This window comes from Corylus avellana, chromosome 4 (genome assembly GCF_965113065.1).
Source record: "Corylus avellana chromosome 4, dhCorAvel1.hap1.2, whole genome shotgun sequence".
Lineage (NCBI taxonomy): Eukaryota > Viridiplantae > Streptophyta > Magnoliopsida > Fagales > Betulaceae > Corylus > Corylus avellana.
The window spans coordinates 25,254,126-25,272,643 of NC_142493.1; the positions used below are offsets into that span (position 1 = coordinate 25,254,126).

At 38.2% G+C, this 18,518-nt stretch overlaps 2 protein-coding genes across 2 annotated transcripts; one reads left to right on the top strand and one right to left on the bottom strand.

Moving 5' to 3' along the window:
* Positions 1 to 2,609: 2,609 nt before the first annotated feature.
* On the bottom strand, positions 2,610 to 3,314 carry LOC148586509 (uncharacterized). Its single transcript, XM_088515672.1, has one exon. It carries the CDS (start codon positions 3,312 to 3,314, stop codon positions 2,610 to 2,612), a length of 705 nt encoding a protein of 234 aa, XP_088371798.1.
* A 13,807-nt stretch (positions 3,315 to 17,121) lies between these two features.
* Positions 17,122 to 17,717, top strand: LOC132179562 (Integrase-type DNA-binding superfamily protein). The gene has a single exon (XM_059592302.2). The coding sequence runs from the start codon at positions 17,122 to 17,124 to the stop codon at positions 17,557 to 17,559; it is 438 nt and encodes a 145-aa protein (XP_059448285.2). The 3' UTR covers positions 17,560 to 17,717.
* The last annotated feature ends 801 nt before the right edge of the window (positions 17,718 to 18,518 follow it).

The following is an 18,518-nucleotide window of genomic DNA, read 5'->3' on the forward strand; positions in this document are numbered from 1 at the left end:
ATGACATTGCCTTTTTTGACAGAGACAGAAGATTTAAGAAAGAGATTAGTGCCTTTGTTTGTTGGGTGTTTCAGTGTTGGTGTAAATTTCTCTTGTGGGCTAGGTTTGTATGCTGTTTTTGGAACTTGGCACTACCCAAACTCGCACCACCCGCCCTGTTTTGCCCCTCCCTGCAAAACCCGAGACTCAACGGATACCGTTTGATATAGCTGGGTCTCGGGTATAATTTTCAATACCCGCACCATGCAGGTCGGGTATCAGAAATACCCAATACCCGACCTGATCCGACTTGTGCCCACCACTAATTGTATGTTATATAAAATCACCTACACAAAAATGCTTTAAAAAAAATAGGTAAAAATATAAAAAAGCTTCTCAAACTAACAGTCGTTTGTGATAGATCCCCACAATGTTCTCTGAACTTTAGCAAAAGTCAAGTTAAGTTGTAAGATTGGAATTAGTTTCAAATAAAAAAGTGAAAAGGATGATCACTAGTAACTGTATGTAGTGGTGGGCAAAACCTGCCCAAACCTGCACTACCCGCCCCGCATAGACCGGAATTTAGGGTTAAAATTGCAAAATCAGGTTAAATTTTTGCCAACCCGTGCGGGGTGGGTCAGATTGCGGTTGTGCAATTTTCGTTTATGCGGGTACCCACACCACCCCGCCCCGCCCCGCCCCAGATGAACATAAAAAGAAAACCTAACCCTAATTCCTAACTCTATCTCCTGCGCCTCTCTCTCTTTCTCTCTTATCTGCAATTCTGCGCCTTCCTCTCTCTCTCTCTCTCTCTCTCTCTCTCGTTTGCACCTCTTCTCCCTCTCGCTCTCTCATATGCACCTCTCTTTCTCTCTCTCTCCCTCTCTCCCGTCAGCATTTGCGCCTTTCTCTCTTTGCTAGGCCGCTCCACCTCCACGGCTGCTATACCATTTCAGGTATTAGTATGACATTGCCTTTTTTGACAGAGACAGAAGATTTAAGAAAGAGATTAGTGCCTTTGTTTGTTGGGTGTTTCAGTGTTGGTGTAAATTTCTCTTGTGGGCTAGGTTTGTATGCTGTTTTTGGAACTTGGCACTACCCAAACCCGCACCACCCGCCCTGTTTTGCCCCTCCCTGCAAAACCCGAGACTCAACGGATACCGTTTGATATAGCTGGGTCTCGGGTATAATTTTCAATACCCGCACCATGCAGGTCGGGTATCAGAAATGCCCAATACCCGACCTGATCCGACTTGTGCCCACCACTAATTGTATGTTATATAAAATCACCTACACAAAAATGCTTTAAAAAAAAAAGGTAAAAATATAAAAAAGCTTCTCAAACTAACAGTCGTTTGTGATAGATCCCCACAATGTTCAAAAGGTAATAAAGTAACCCATCAAACTACCAAAGTGTTTCAAAAAATCTACATTTTTTTTTTTTTTATATTCCTACAATATCCCTATTCTTTAAAAAGCTAAAAAAAAAAAAAAAAAATCAATAAAATAAACAAATAAACAAAAATATTTTTTAAATAAAAAAAAAAACAGTTTTTTTGGAATAAATAAAAAATTAGTCAATATAGTTGGCGTAAATTACAAATCATTCGTGTAGTATAAAAAAATATAGATAAATGCAAAATCAAACCATGTAGTTGGCCTAAATTACAAGTCGCTTTATGTAGTATGAACATGAAATAAGAGGTTCCTAGGATATGCCAAAAAATAATTTAGTCTCTTGAGTCGAATTCTGTTAAATATCACGTCAACTCCAATAAAAATCGTGACACATGTCATTCTTAATAAAAAAAACTAAAAATGATTTTTCAAAAAAATTAATTTTTTAGCTTTGTATTTTATTAATTCTTTATTTTAGTTTTTAAAGGAATAAGGATATTATAGGAAAATTTCATTAGGTAATGTAGTTATATGACATATTAGTTTGCTCCATGTAGCATCAAAATGAATTTAGAGGTCCTTAAGGTATACAATAAAAATTAAAAAAAAAAAAAAAAAAAAAAAAACTTACACTCTACAGTCAATTATGTCCATTAACTTAACAGGTTATGTTAGTAAACATTAACTTAAATCGAATATGTATCACAATTTTATTGGCTCTCACTTGTCACACTATCGGAATAAGAATAAAAAATCCTGTCATCACAACTATGAGTATTCTAATACATTTCCAACCCGTAGATTTTCTTTCACTTTAGAAACTCCCTAACTTTGATGTATAAATCAAAACAATTGCTAAGGTTCAAACCCTCATATAGTCTATGCAATTGAATGATTAGAGACACGTAGAATATTATTCTATGAATTTGTTTCTTGTTAAAGCATTTTGATTTAAATAAATGTTGTTTATTATTTGTGACTTTTTTGAGGCATGCACTTTATTAGTCAAGTGATTTTTGGTGTTAACATGATTTCACAAGTTTTTTTTTTTTTTTTGGTTAACCTTTGTTTTTAGCAAAAAGTCAAGTTAAGTTGTAAAAATACAATTAATTTCAAATGAACAAGTGAAGGGGAAAGATACAAGTATTTTGATTTAAATAAATGTACATTGTTTATTTTTTTTGAGAGAAAACAATCTTTATTCAGAAAAAACTGAGATACGGGACAAAGCCCTACATAGATAGAGCTAATTGCTCTAAAATAACAATGTCAAAAATACACTGGGGGGGTTCTTCAAGCCACACTTGGTCAGTTGAGATCTTTAAAGCGTTCTGGGCCATTTCATGAGCCGCTGAATTGGCTTCTCGTTTGACATGGCGAACGGTCCATCTATGGAGGGACCCCAGAGCCAAACGGGTGTCATCTATGAGCTGCCCATACCGTAGCCAGTTTGGATTTGGATCATTTATGGCCTTCACTACCATTAGAGAGTCCCCTTCCAAGAGAATGTCGTGAATTCCAACCTCTCTACAGAATTCCACTGCATAGAGTGCAGCAAAAGCCTCTGCTGTGACCGGTTCGTATTCTGCCAATATGGGCTTGATGAGGCCTGCAATCACAAAACCCTTCTCATCACGAATCAATACACCTACTCCCATCCGCTTCTCCTTCGAGGCTATAGCTACATCCCAGTTCACCATAAAAATACCAAGAGGTGGAGGTTCCCATTTCTGCCTCCCAACCAAGGAGATAGCAGTTGCTTCTGGAGCCTTGGCGTTTGCGTTGTGGAAAAGTTGAAGAGAGGCCTTGGCTTTTGCAACTACTTCGTCAGGATGGGTAAAGGGTCCCCCATGGAGCACTTCGTTTCGTCTCTTCCAAATTCCCTTGGCTATCATTGCAAATAATTCCAAATCCTCCTCTAGCAGCAGATTCACCATTTCCTCCATAATATTCATAAAACATGCACCCCCAACCACCGTTTTTTGTAATTTTCTGCTGCTCCCACTCTAGACATCCTGGGACGAAACACAATCCCACAAAATATGGGCCGTATTTTCTGGGCTCCTGCAGCAAAACATGCATTGATCCTCCGACAAAACTTTCCGCTTCTTAAGATTGGACTTTGTGGGCAGAATATTATTACAGGCCCTCCACAGAAACATTTTGGTGGAGTTTGGGATCTTCAGCTTCCATATCTTTTTCCAGGTTGCTTGACCTGAACCACCAGACGAGCACTCCCCCCTCCTCCTTTCATTTCGTTCTATTTCCAAGTGGTAAGCGCTTCTAACCGAGAATTCACCGGAAGGTGTCGCACGCCAAATAATTTTGTCTTCCCGATTATATCTGCTTAAAGGGATGTTGCAGATTACTTCCGCCTCTTCTGCGGAAAAGTTTTGAGAGATAAGGTGTTTATTCCATCGCACCGGGTTCCCCTCCAAGAGATCAGCCACCACAGCTTCAGAGTCAAAGATGTGATTGGAAGACCATGGTTTGTAGGTACTGGGCGTGGGAATCCATTTATCACTTTTTATTCGGGCTGTTCTACCATTGCCAATGCGCCAGACAATACCTTCTTCTAATAAGTCTCTTCCTGATAAAATGCTCCTCCAAGCAAAAGAGGGACGGTTACCCAATTTTGCCGAAAGAAAAGATCCCTGCTGGTAGTACTTTGCTTTAATAATTCTGGCGGATAGGCTGTCGGGGAATTGCATGAGTCGCCAACCTTGTTTAGCAAGGAGAGCTTTGTTAAAACCAATCAAATCCCGAAATCCCAACCCTCCTATATCCTTAGCCCTTCCCATTTTTTCCCAGCTCATCTAGTGGATTTTCCTGTCATTCTCCTTATGACCCCACCAAAACTTCTACATCAGTTGGTTAATATCCTTGCACAATTCTTTGGGAATGAGAAAAATACTCATGCTATAGGTGGGAATAGCTTGTACCACCGCTTTTAAAAGGACCTCTTTCCCTGCATGGGAAAGTAATTTGGTCTTCCAATCAGCAACCCGCCGCTTCACCCGGTCCGTCAAATTTTTGAATTCGTCAATTCGGGATTTGCCCACCAACGCCGGCAAACCTAAATAAGTATCAAACCTCTGCGTTGCTGGGACACCGACAACCGCCAAAATACGCTCCCGGTCAGTTTGGCTTGTGTTTCGGCTAAAAAAGATTGATGTCTTGTCATTGTTTAGTTTTTGGCCCGACGCTTGCTCATAAGCCTCCAACACCCCTTTGAGGTAATTCCACTCCTGTTCAGTAGCTTTGCAGAAAAGCAAACTGTCGTCAGTAAAAAACAGATGATTTAATCTCAAACCTTTGAATGAAGTAGGGACCCCCTTCAGCCTCCCAGTCAATGCCTCATGTGTGAGTTTTGCGCTTAGAACCTCTGCACAAAGTAAAAAAAGATATGGGGATATTGGGTCTCCCTGTCGGATACCCCGGGTAGGCTTAAAAAAACCTACGGCTGAACCATTCACAATAACAGAGTAAGACACAGTGGAAACACATTTCATCACAAGATCAACCCATTTGTTTGCAAAGCCCATTCTCTTCATCACCTTTTCAAGAAAAACCCATTCTACGCGGTCATATGCTTTGCTCATATCGAGCTTCACCGCCATATACCCCACTCTTCCACACATACGAGAGTGCATAGTGTGTAGAGTTTCATAAGCTGCCAAAATATTATCTGAAATTAACCGACCCGGAATGAAAGCCGATTGATTGCCAGAGATAATATTTGGTAGTAAAATTTTAAGACGATTTGCCATGACTTTTGAAAGAATCTTATAAACCACGTTACAAAGACTGATGGGTCTGAAATCCGACACACCCAAAGGGTGAGTCTTTTTGGGAACCAAAGCAATATGGGTATAATTGATTTCAGGATCTATAGTACCAGAATTAAAAAAATTCTTGATAGCAAGAGTTACCTCCTCACCCACTGAATCCCAATGGTCCTGGTAGAAAGCAGCAGGAAAGCCGTCTGGACCGGGTGATTTTAATGGGGCCATTTGATGCAGAGCTAGAGTGACCTCATCCATTGTAACCTCACGGATCAGCCTCCCATTCATCTCCTCCGAAATCCTGGCAGATATGACTTGTGTACATTCATCAATCTCTTTGGTATCTGATGAGGAAAGGAGTTCCTGAAAATATTCCACAAAAGCACCTTCCACCTCTGATGGGTCTTCCCTGTAAACTCCATGTTGGTCCATAATTGAATTAATCTGATTCACCCTTCTTCTCTGTGAAGCGCATGCATGAAAATATTTTGAGTTTTTATCTCCATGGGCCAACCACGTCTCTTTTGCCCTCTGACGCCATTTGAAATCCATTTGCGCCATTAATTCCTGTGCTTTCATTTGTTGGTTGTTTATTTCTTGCACATTCCAGTTTCCTTTGTCAGCTTGTAAGGACTTCACCCTTTCCAGAATTCGAATAACTTCACCTTCAGTGGGGTCTTTGTTGACTCTCTTCCAAAGGAGAAAGGAGCTTTTACTTTGCTTTAAATTCCCCACTACGTGGCCCCACCCATTATGACCTGGTTGCTTGACCCTCCAAATTTTTTTGACCACTTGTTTTACTTCTCTTTGGTTCCACGCCACCGCATAACGAAAATTTGCTGCATTTTTCCTTCTTCTGTGGATCCGCTTTTGGAACTGGATATACACAAGGGAATGGTCAGAGATACAGGTAGGTAAAATCTCAATTCGCCTGACAGGGAAGCGATCTTGCCATTGAACGTTAGCCATTACCCGATCCAGGCGCTCCTTTATAAATTCTCCTCCCTCTCTCTTATTGTTCCAGGTAAATTTAGGTCCAAAGAAACCTAAATCCACCAACTGACATGATTCAATAGCATATCTGAAGTCTTCCATCTGCCTTTGGGCCTTTCTACATTTACCCCATTTTTCAGAGAGATCAACTATTTCGTTAAAATCTCCTAAGCAGAGCCAGGGTACGGGATCAAAATTTCGAAGGAGACGCAGTAGATTCCATGACTCAGGCCGCTTACTAACCTCAGGGTGGCCATAGAAACATGTTAATTTCCAGTTTTGTTCATTTACCTCCGTCTTCACTACAGCATTAATGTGACGTCTGCTAAAATTTTGAATTTCCACCGAAATCTCGTTCGACCAAAAGAGCGCCAACCCACCACTTCTTCCAACACTGTCAACTACAAACACACTTTGAAATCCTAGTTGGACTTTGATCGATTCCAACCGATGTGCTTGTAGTTTGGTCTCCATTAAGAAAACCAGTTTGGGTTTCTTTTCCCTCACCAGCCGGCGAAGGTCTCGAACTGTCCGGAGGTTCCCAAGCCCTCGGCAGTTCCAGCTAATCATATTCATGGTTCCCGGCAGGGCTGTTCCACAGCCACTGTCGTTTTTGCAATCTCTTCAGTCCCATCTCCCCACTTTCCTTTCTTTCTGCGTGAATCTTCTAAGCCAGGAGTCCACTCCCCACCCTTCTTGCGAACTCGTGTTTCAGTCTTTTCCTCTTCCGTTACTTTTGGCTTATTACCCATCCTTGCCCTTTTTTTCCACTTCATCACACCCTTCTGAGCTTGACCCTCCACGTGGACTGACATTCCACGTGCCAATTTGCATGTGACTTCATCAATCCCCACAACGTTCACTGCTGGCCTTAACGTGTCCCCAACTTCCTGAAAATCAGGAACAAATCCCTCACTTATGCCCATAACGGGTGGGCAGCGAGCTGGCGGGGAATCATCAGTTATTGGCTTCTTCTTAACTCTCTCCTCCTTATTTATTCCTTTTCCAGAAAGATCTGCAGCCCCCAAACTTTCTGCTCTCCTCCTTCCAAAATCATTAAGGCCTTCCATAACAGAAGGTTGACTGGAATTTTCGTTGCCTTTGTTAATGACCGTTTCATTCCTTGTTTCTTGCCTGGCATTGAATGCCATAAGCTCCTCCCGAAATTCACGCGAACCGTCCCCCAAATTCACGCTCTGAGAATCCCCAGCTGAAAGGTTTCCTTTCTCGTTTGGGGTTTGCTCCTCCGTTCGCCGGAACCCTCGGCTGTTCCCTTCCCTATTGCTGTCTTGTGGGTTTGACCACTTTTCCTTCCGGTGACGATCAGACTCCCAGACTCGTTTCGGAGATGGCACACGCATCCAAGGTCCGTATTCCTGTTTCTGCTCAACGACCGAACTCTTCCTGGAGTTTCGTTTTGGGCAACCAGTTTCATCATGGCAAATAATTCCGCATGTGAAGCAAAACATCGGGATCTTTTCGTATTGGAATACGATCAAATGCGTCTTATCGTTAATTTTGATCTTTCTGCCTCTAAGCAGAGGCCTCTGCAGATTTAGCTTCACACGAACTCTTAGATATTCCCCCCACCCAACTCCATACTCGTTTGTGTCAACCTCTTCCACCTCCCCCAACAGAGAGCCTAATCTCTCTCCCATTGCTTTTCCCATGCAACCCAAAGGCAGATCATACATCCTAACCCAGAAAGAGGCCCTGTTAAATTGTAGCTGGGTTGGTGGAGTCATGCCGTCGAACTCCAATACAGAAAATAGAATGCCCTCAAAAATCCAGGGACGCCCTTCTAAAACCCGAATCTTATCCCATGAGTGTTCAAACTCAATTAAAAATGTGTTCCTGCCCAGAATCCGAAAAACCAGGTGGCCTGTCGGTCTCCAACCCTTCACCAGCTTGGATCTGATTGTTTCTTTCCCTACACTTCGTTCTGACATTAGTCTGCCCACCAAGCAGTTCCTGCCCTTGTCAGAAATGTCGCCGATTTCCTCCTCTGGTACCTCCTCCACCGTATCCTCCTCTTCCGTCAGAGTAAAGCTACCCCACTTCGAAGTCAGAAAGTCCACCATCCTTGCTTCCGAGGATCAAACTCGAGTTGTCAAAACTTGAGAATAAACCAATTCTCCAAAAAATTGCAATGCCCTCACAATCCCAAGATGGATCTGAGAAAAAAAATGCTTCTCCTCTAGGCACCCGAAGAGAGACCTAGAGAGAAAAAAAACTTTTTAAGGAATGAAACAAGTAATGTACATTGTTTATTAGTTGTGACTTTTTGAGCTATGCACTTTATTAATTAGTTATGTGACTTTTGGTGTTAATATGATTTCACCAGTTTTTTTTTTTTTTTTTTTAACCTTTGTTTTTAGCAAAAGTCAAGTTAAGTTGTAAAAATACAATTAATTTCAAATGAACAAGTGAATGGGAAAGATACAAGTATTTTGATTTAAACAAATGTACGTTGTTTATTAGTTGTGACTTTTTGAGGTATGCACTTTATTAGTTAAGTGCATAATATTTAAATAAAATAGATAGTCTGCTAGTTCATTGTGAAAATAGCTAAACTAAAACAAATTGTATTTTAAGTGACTAAAATAGCCGCCGCCGGAGATGCTATGCTTCTACTATACTGGGTTTGCAATAATAATATAACCTCTTATTTCATGACACCTTTTAGTTAACTAGTGGTGACTCGACGTCGTATGTATATTTATCAGCGAATGTGATAAAAGGAATCAAATGGGTGCAACTTACAATATACGTATATATAGTAAATTCGACAACAGGTGAAGTGTGGAAATTTAATATGAGTGCAAATTGGATAAACAGTATTGTTTAAATAAAGACAAAATAATTAAGATTAATTAATTCAGTGAGAGGCACATGGGTGAAGATCGGCAACAGCTGTTGATTGGCGGTTTCAATGGGGGGAAGAGTTTGAGACGTCAGAAAATCTGAAAAATCCTTAATAACATTAATTTTTAAAGGAGAATTTTAACGTGTTTGTCAATTGACTACAATTGAGTTCAATCTAGTTGTTAATTATTAATGTAAAAATGGGAGAAAACACAAGGTTATCTCACCATTTTCAAATACGTTGTGCCACCAAGATGCATATGCATATGATGAAGAAAGTATTTAAGGAAATTCATTACAATAAATAGTTTTATCTCTTTAACTTTTAATATCGTATTCGAGTTCTTAAGAGGTAGCTCAATCGACTCGGGACCACGCCTCATGAAACAAAGGTCACTAGTTCGAATCTCTCTTCTTCCTCTTATGCACGCATGTCAAAAAAAAAAAAAAAAAAAAAATCGTATTAGATATATTCTGGTTTGAATGCAATATAAACTAGTGAAGAAAATGACATTTTTACATGGCATGTGCGGTCAATCCTGTGCAACCCATATCACGTGGGTCCTTCCTTTGGGGGAGGGTAATCATGTGAGTGCACCAGTATAAGAAAAAAGAAAGAGACCCTCACAAGTTTCCCTCTGTAGATTTTCTAGCAATGTTATGTTCCAGTTACCACCGAAGCTTAACGTGGGCAAGGGCACGTGCTATCACGTGTTTCAGAAAGCCGTCCATACAAGTTTCATACTAGTCAACACAGTCAAACGTTGACAAAACCGAGCATCTCTGACTCTCTGTTATGTTTTGTTCACACCACGGCAAGGATCTTTTGTTATTCTGCCCAAATATTTAAATACACAATAGAACTTTCGTTGTAATGTAAAATATCAACCCAAAATGGATCATTGGATTTTATATGGGCCATCTATGGAGCACTTTTGCGTAAAGGGGGAGCCCAACTTGAATCATTTAACGGGCTTAAGAGGGCCTTAAAAGGTCAAATGTAAAGCCCATTTTAGTTTGGCATTTAGAAAGTAGATTCAGTGAGTACTCTTGCCTTATCGTTCACATCTTCTGTGTCTCCCTCGCCACTCCAGTTTGAAAATCTTGAACAAAAATCATCCAAATGCCCCCACACAAATCTAGCAGAAGATCGTTGTTATATTTGTCTGTTTGGTTTAAGATTATGATAAATTCAAGTAATGGGTGCCCAATCACTAATCAGAAACCTTTTTCGTCAAGCAAAGGGCTGATGATCATATATCTTGCAGAAAAGTCTGTACGTACAATAATCCGAAAAGATAATAAAAGCAGAGCCGACACTGTCGACACTTGCGTGTTGACAAATCTGTAGTTCTGTGAATTCCCCTGGAATTCCAGGGATTCAGATCCTGTTTTTCACACTAAGGGATTGGCTTAAGTGGTGGAGCTTGGTCTTGAAATATCATTCCTTCAAAGTTAAAGGTTCAACACTGTAAACAATCCTTTAGGGCCACACTACATGGTGAAAAACCAGCGATTTAACTAGTTTCATGTAAAAAAAATTTCAAGGGTGCGGTACACAAGATCGGGGTTTATTTTGTAGGGGTAGGTTCGAAAGACTGTGCCTTGGAGAGGTTTTCCGACATAAAAAAAAAAATAATAATAATAATAAACAAAAAAATTAAAAAAAAAAACCAAAGATCTTTCGTTATTCTGTCCAAATATTAAATACACTAATATTTAGACATTGAATTTTGTATGGGCTATCTATGGAGCACTTTTGCGTAAAGGGCGAGCCCAATTTGGATCATTTAATGAGGCTTAAAGAGAGAGCCTAAAAAGTTCAAATGTAAAGCCCATTTAGTTTGCACGACGCTATTGTTGGTTGCTGAGTCCGCCCTTTCTTGAACGGTGATTGGGCATTCTCACTGCCTCACTGGCTAATGGCTATGCAGCTTCTTCAGGTTATTCCCTCTGTTGATATTTTTCCTTTTCGGTTAAATTAGATGAAATGTTCTCCATTTGACCAATTTTGACTAAAAGTGACCATTATGTCCCGCATATATACAATTGTGCCCCTAAGATAAAAACAAATTAAAAGCTAAACAGAAAGGAAAAAAAAAAAAAAAATTCACCACCGGCCTAGTCACGTGAGGAATCTTCCGTTGAATGCTAACGGATGAGATAATTTTTTTTTTGACATGTCGCACAAAAGGGGGAGGGGGATTCGAACTAGTGACCTCCGTTTCATTAGGCGTGATCCTAGCCGATTGAGCTACCTCTTGGGAACCGGATGAGATAATTTGAATGCGAAGTTTAATGGAGTTAATTGTCACTTTTTAGAATTTGAAGGAAATATTTGCAAATAAGATGTAAGTTCAAGGGGAGAAATGTAGGGTTTTCTTTTCTTTTTTTTTTTTTTCTTTTTTTTTTTTAATTTTAATTTTTGACATTGTCTACATTTAGTTCATCTAATATTGCTTTGCAAATATAGCTCCATGCCAAATTATGTAAATTTTTGTGCTACTCATTCTGCGTTTATTTTGACTTTTTATTTTTATTTTTTTTATTGTAAAACAAAATATGTTGTAGGCATGCTCATGGGAAAGCTTCAAGTGAGTTTTGATATAGCATCTTAATTAGGATATCACTTAACCCCAAACCTTAAACTTATAAGTTTGAACCCAATGATATCATATCAATTATTTGTTATTATGAAGATTTCTTTTCCTCTCACGTGAGTCTAACACTACATTAGCTATATATACTACGATTGAATTGTTTTATTATAATAATTTTCGAAGATAATTCGTGAGATGCACTATATCTTGCTTCAACTACAAGGATTCCACATCATGGATTGATTTTTATCTATGCATGCATCATTCTTACTTTAATTTTGAAAGGGACAACCATTATCCACCTTGCTAGATGCACAATATCACCATTGACTTATTATGTAGGATTGAACTCTTTATTAGGACATGTGGTTTGACACAAAATCAAACAAACCTCTCTATTTAGAAAGTATCATAGATGAAATCCGTAGATGTTTGATAAATGTAATTGGTTCTTTCGTTTATATTCTGTCTAATAATTTAATGGTATGCCACGTCAAGTCCTATCACAATCTGACTAGTGTTTCATATACCATGATTAATAAACATCACAAACACCATATGTGTATTTAAAATTATGTCAACGTCACATCGAGTTGAAAAATTATCTAAACAAAAAATTAACCCTAAATTCATTTACCTTTTCTTGATTTCCCTCTTCTCTCACAGATCGCCCTAACACTTTTGAACCCTACGTTCTTCACAAAATCTTTTAAACCCTAAGTTTCCCCCAAACTTTTAGCTGATTCTGCTCATTTGCGTACGGATAAGAAGCAAGAAAGTTGGTCATTAGAGCCCATTTCCAAAAAGACATTAAACCCTATTACATAACTTATATGATTTCCGAAACCTATTAGCGACAATATAAGTGCTGCCTCTGATACATTAGTGACACCAATCGTCGAAAATCTGATTTCATATATTTATTTATTGATTTTAAAAAACTATTAGCGTTGATGATCGTCACTAATATTATTACACACAAGTCGTTATGGCTTTCATATATTTATAAACTGATTTTAGAAACCTCTTAGCGACAACATAGCTATTGTCACTTGTCGTCTCTAATATTTTTTCCACCCGGACATTACTATTGGTGAAGAGATGTTGCTAAAATATTGGCAACACTCGTATTTGTCGTCATTGATATGGATATTAATTGTGACAACTGTTATGGTCGCTAAATGTCATTGCTAATAGACGAGATATCAGTTACAAACTTGACGTTGTTGCCAATAGTTTTTTTTTTTTTTTGGTGTGAAATTAGCGACAAATACAAAATGTGGTCACTGATAATTTAATTGTTAAAGGCCAAATTTCTTGTGGTGCCCCTAGGGGTGTTCGCGAGCGAATTCGAGATCGGCTTGTAGAAGCTCGACTTTTTTTTTTTTAACATTAATTCTCTCTCTCTCTCTCTCTCCCTATCTTTCCATTCTGATTCTTTGTTGCTCGTCTTCTTCACCCAAACAAAAACAAACTTTCTCCACTTAGTCATGATGAGAGAGAGAGAGAGAGAGAGAGAGAGCAATCATTAAAAAGACCCAGATTCAATTAGAGCAAACCCAAATGAAAGGAAGAAGAATCAAGCAGAAACTATTGAAGAATCAAACAGACCCAAACACTTTGGATCACTACCTGTCTGGTGAACGAGAGTGAGAGAGTGGGAAATGAGAGCTGGTGGTGGAAGATGCGTTGTGACTGGTGAGGGAGATTGAGAGAGACGTTGAAACAATTTTTTTTTTTTTTTTTTTGTAGGGGGCATTGTTTCACTACAGTCTGAATACAACCTATTAACTTGTCCTACATTACTAAGAAAGCACCAATCCCTAAGTTTGCTTATCTATAAAATGATGCACATCATTTCTCTTCGAAACCAAGTGTCTTGTTGTAGTGACTAAAGCTCCATACTCGACTAGCCAAACTAAGGAAATGTTCATATGCAAGCTGGCTTCTTGAGCCGTTTAAGAGTACTTGAAGTTTAAATTTAATTATATATATAAAAAAAGAAAAAATTACAGTTTATCCCCCCAAAGTTGTCACCGATTTGCAATTTCGCCTCCAAAGTTTCAATTTTTGCAATCCACCCCCTTAAAGTTTCAATTTTTTTCAATTCAGTCATTCCGTCAGTCAAAGCGGCTTTGACTGACGGAACAGTGATCACGTGCAAGTCACGTGATCACTATTGGTTGTGGTTTTCCCAAAATGCCCCCATCCCTACCTTCTCTTCTCCGCCTACCTTTTCTTCTCCATGCCAAACCGATCGATCTGCTATTGGTCAACAAGAAACAAGAATGAGTGAGAAGGGTCTTGCAGGAAGAGGCAAAGCAAGTCTTGGGAAGAAGGTGTTTTTGTTTCTATGTTCCCCTGTTCATTTGAACGAATGATTCTTGGATTCTTCGGCAAAGGTCATTCTCCGGCAACGACAGAAAAGATTGATCCCTCTCCTGCAACGACAGAGAAGATTAATTTATCGGAATTGATGGTTGATTTATCTTAATAGATGTTAGAATCATATGTTCGATCATTCACATTGTACTAGGTTGTGATAAATTTGAGAATTTTTTTGAATTACGGTTGTTTATGCGTGAAATGTAAGGACTTCAGTTCTTGGATTTAATTGTTTCAATTGTTTCAATTTGGTAGTTCCATTGTCGTTTCCAAGGTGTTTCGGGATTGAATCTAGCCAAAATCCCAACAATTTTGTGAGATTTGGGCCATTTGGCCAAGGAAAGATCAATCTTCTTCCTTTTGGAGGCAACGGCGAGGGAGAGGGGCAACAACAGTGTAGAGGCAACCCGTGACATAAATTATTAAGAAACCAGATGGGTATGCTTCAAATCTTAAGAAAAACAATATCTGATAGAAAAGCAGACAGAATCCGAAAATATTGGACGAATTTGTGAAGGAAATGATACACTAACAAAATTTGAAGACAGTAGCAACGAAAGTGGCGCAGAGATTGAGAGAATCTACTGTTGAATCTCTAAAGAGCTTGCAGTGCACCAGAACATGGAGGGAGAAGCATGGGAGATTTGTAATGGAAGAGATTCGGAGGTGGTTGACAGCAGAATGTGGAAAATAATATTCGGGGGGCATTTTCGGTACTAAAACACCTTAAGTGATCACGTGCGTCGCACGTGATCACTGTTCCGTCAGTCAAAGTGGTTTTGACTGACGGAATGGCTGAATTGAAAAAAAATTAAAACTTTAAGGGGGTGGGTTGCAAAAATTGAAACTTTGGAGGCGAAATTGTAAATCGGTGACAACTTTGGGGGGGTAAACTGTAATTTCCCCATAAAAAAATTAAATATAAGAGCCAGCTCGCGCGAGTTAGCTCAGCTTGACTTATTATGAGCTCGAGCTCAAGTAATTGGCTCGTCCTTGAGTTCGGCTCGAGCTCGAATAAAATTTAAACAAGTTGAGTCCGAATAAAGGAAACTCGCTCAAGCTCGGCTCGTTTATACGTGCACCCTTTAATTCAAAAACTTAATCCTACTGGTTTGGACTCATTTCTATTATATGAATGGCCCTATTTTTATGATTGCTACGTACATATTGAGCTTAATCATTCAAACTCAAACTCAAACTCACACGTATATACTAAAAAAAAAACCAAAAAAAAAAAACACTAAAAAGTAGCAAAAAATGATAATCGAGTATAGATGAAAAGAACGACATTGAACTTTTGGCCAAGAATAAAGGCAAATGCTGTCTCAGTGAACGGAGTTATAAATTAGATCGTCAAGTACTCACCACTTTTGAAATTATCAAATCTTTGAGCACCATCTTCCCTTCTGGTCCTTTGTTTTATCTTCTTCTTTTATCTTTTATCTTTTTTTGCCTAGGATCTTGTTCGATCGTTGAATATGGATATAATTATTATATGCAATTTTCATTTGACTTCTCTTTCAAAACTGAATATTTTTAACTTTTTTTCAACTTTTTTGTTTTTTTTTTGAGACTAGCTAATCTAAGTTGACGAATCAAATTGGCTACCTTTCACATTAGCAATGCTATTTAATTAACTGTTATATAGTCATGGGTCAACACTTGTACATAAAAAAAAAATAATAATAAAAATTAAAAACTGGATTTTCACTATCACGTCATTCCATTTGTATAACAATCATATAATTATTCCATGTAAATATGAACAATGGAAGCATTATACTTGATAAATCTATAATTAGTATATGTAATTTTTATTTGACTTCTCTTGATCAAATCCGAATACTTTTAAAACACGATCTTTCAATTTTTTTTTTTTTTTGTGAGACTAATCTTGGTTGACGAATCAAATTGGCTACCTTTTACATTGAATGCTATTTAATTGACTGTTATATGACTGCTATACAGTCTTGAGTCATCACTTGTACGTAAAGAAAAAATAAAAAATAAAGAATTGATTTTTAACTATCATCACGTCATTCCATTTGTATAACAGTCATTTAATTATTCCATTTAAATGTGAAAAAGGGAAGCATTATACTCGATAAACCTATAATTAAGCATATACAACAGACTACCTAGAAAAAATCATATATTCTTTTGACGAGTAAAATCTTAAAGTTAATTTTTTGTTAGTGTTATAAGATGCTTTTAATTATATAATTAATTAAGGTTAGCCAAGGGTTTTGTCCCCTTGATCATCCGTCCCTATAACATCATCAAAAATTCCGACGCTTACACCCTCCCGAATCAAATTCTGCTTCTGGATGATGGAATCCACAAAATTTAAAATGCTTACTTTTTTCTGCACTGACCCTTAATCGATTTAATATCATCAAATGGTACATCGATCTTGGACCACCAATATAATCACCTTCCTTCGACTATATATACTACTTACACGTACATATATAATATAAAGAATGGAGGATAACCTAATTAACAATTAAAAACACATCAAATTAAATTTTTTAAAAAAAAAAAATTCAATAAAAGTTTTAATTAGAAAAAAAAAAATGATAACAAAGATTTAGTGAAATGGAGAAGAACTAAATTTTATAGATCTAATGGTACATATATTGTCACATAGTATATATAGTATTACGTCATTTTAAAAACTTTAATGCATGACTTGACATCATGCATATGTACACCGTTGGATACAACTAAACAAAAGATTAACCATAAAATCCACCGTCAATTGACCACCAATTTATGCACGTGTAGCATTAAGCCTATAGAACATTAGATGATGAAGTCCCTTTTTCAACCCCTCTTTATCAAGCAAATAAATTATGCGTTTCTGTGGCGGCATATGAACAAAAAAGTAGGAAAAGAAGACGAAAGTGAAAGAAGGGGTTATAGGGTAAAGCCGCCATCGGCTTGACCATCCAGATACACTGGACTCAAACTGGTCTTTACAGAAGCTTCTGTTGAACACGTGCGAACAATAAAACATCAATCATGTCACTGGTTCTGCCACGTGGCTAAATTTTGAGAATCCCCCTGACCCATATAAAATGGCCATGTCCTAAAACACTAGTAGCCATGCAAACATGGATGAGGAGGAGAAGGGCATCGAGGAGAAGGAAGGAGGTGATCAGGTCAAATACCGCGGCGTACGGAGGAGGCCGTGGGGGAAGTTTGCAGCCGAGATTCGAGACTCGACTAGGCATGGCGCACGTGTGTGGCTTGGGACTTTTAATTCGGCGGAGGAGGCTGCTAGAGCATATGACCGAGCCGCTTACGCCATGAGGGGCTCTTTAGCCATTCTCAACTTTCCACATGAGTACCCTATGGTAAGTGATCGTCGTGGTGGTTCTTCCGCTCCTTCATCATCTTCCTCTTCTTCTTCTTCTTCCTCCTCAAGGTGTAGGAATGTGGAGAGTGCTAGAAGAGAGCATGGAAAACAAGTTTTCGAGTTTGAGTACTTTGATGATAAGTTGCTTGAGGAGCTTCTTGAAGACGAAGAGAAAAAGAACAAGAAAGGATGATGATCAACGCTTGTTCTTGTTATGAATAGTAGTGGCAAACTTCTTCTTCTTTTCTTTTTTTCCCTCTCTTTTATGCTTGAGTTTGGCCTCAATGAAAGTGGAGATTTATCAGTCTCTAAATGTTTGTGCTACAAATTTCTTCGCTGTCCTTTCACTCCTTGCCATACAATTTGATGTGCGTTCTTTTTTTTTTTGGACAAAAATTCTCTCACTTCCAAGAAAAAAAAAAAAACTTCTTATTGAACAAACTGTGAGCTAGCTTTTTACTTGTAAATTATAGCTTTTTAATCCCACTAAGCACTATCATTTCTAAAGCTGTGAAGTACACTTTACAAAGAAAATTTTGTTCAAGTGGTATTGTTTCATGTTGCCTAATTGGCTGCAATGACTATCTATAGATGCAATCGAAAACAGATCATCAATTACAGTTCTTCTATTTTGAAGCTTTAAAGCTTGGCATATAACTGTTACAACTCTCTACTAGTAAAACGTTGACGTATGCTTGTTGAACAGGTTGAATTGTTCCGAAACTTTATCTGCTTTAGGGGCTGCTTGGAAATGTTCCAACAAAGTAAATCACAGTAAAAAAACCAACCTGCCGGCCGCCTATTTTCTCTTATCTGCTTAATCTCAGGTTTCGGGATGAAACATCAACCAATCAGCAGCCAAGTCTCATAATCACATCTGTTTTGTGTTGTACATGTATCTTTTTCTTTTCTTTCATACTTTCATTTGATTGCATAAGGTATAGTTTCTCAATGGAATTATTGCACAACTCTCAAGATGTTCAGGAATTAATTCTCGTGAAGAAGTCGAGTGTGGTTAGAAAACCATGGGCTCCATTTATTATTTTTTATTGATGAGGAAGAAAAGTACAAACAAACAACACAGTTAGTTACAAAAAGCAGAAAACTACATAATCCAAAATCTAAAGACCAAAATAAAATCCAATCTTGATT

What these genes read in the sequence shown, in the direction of transcription:
- LOC148586509 (XM_088515672.1), bottom strand. Translation starts at nt 3,314, where the DNA reads ATGGTGAATCTGCTGCTAGAGGAGGATTTGGAATTATTTGCAATGATA.
- LOC132179562 (XM_059592302.2), top strand. Translation starts at nt 17,122, where the DNA reads ATGGATGAGGAGGAGAAGGGCATCGAGGAGAAGGAAGGAGGTGATCAG.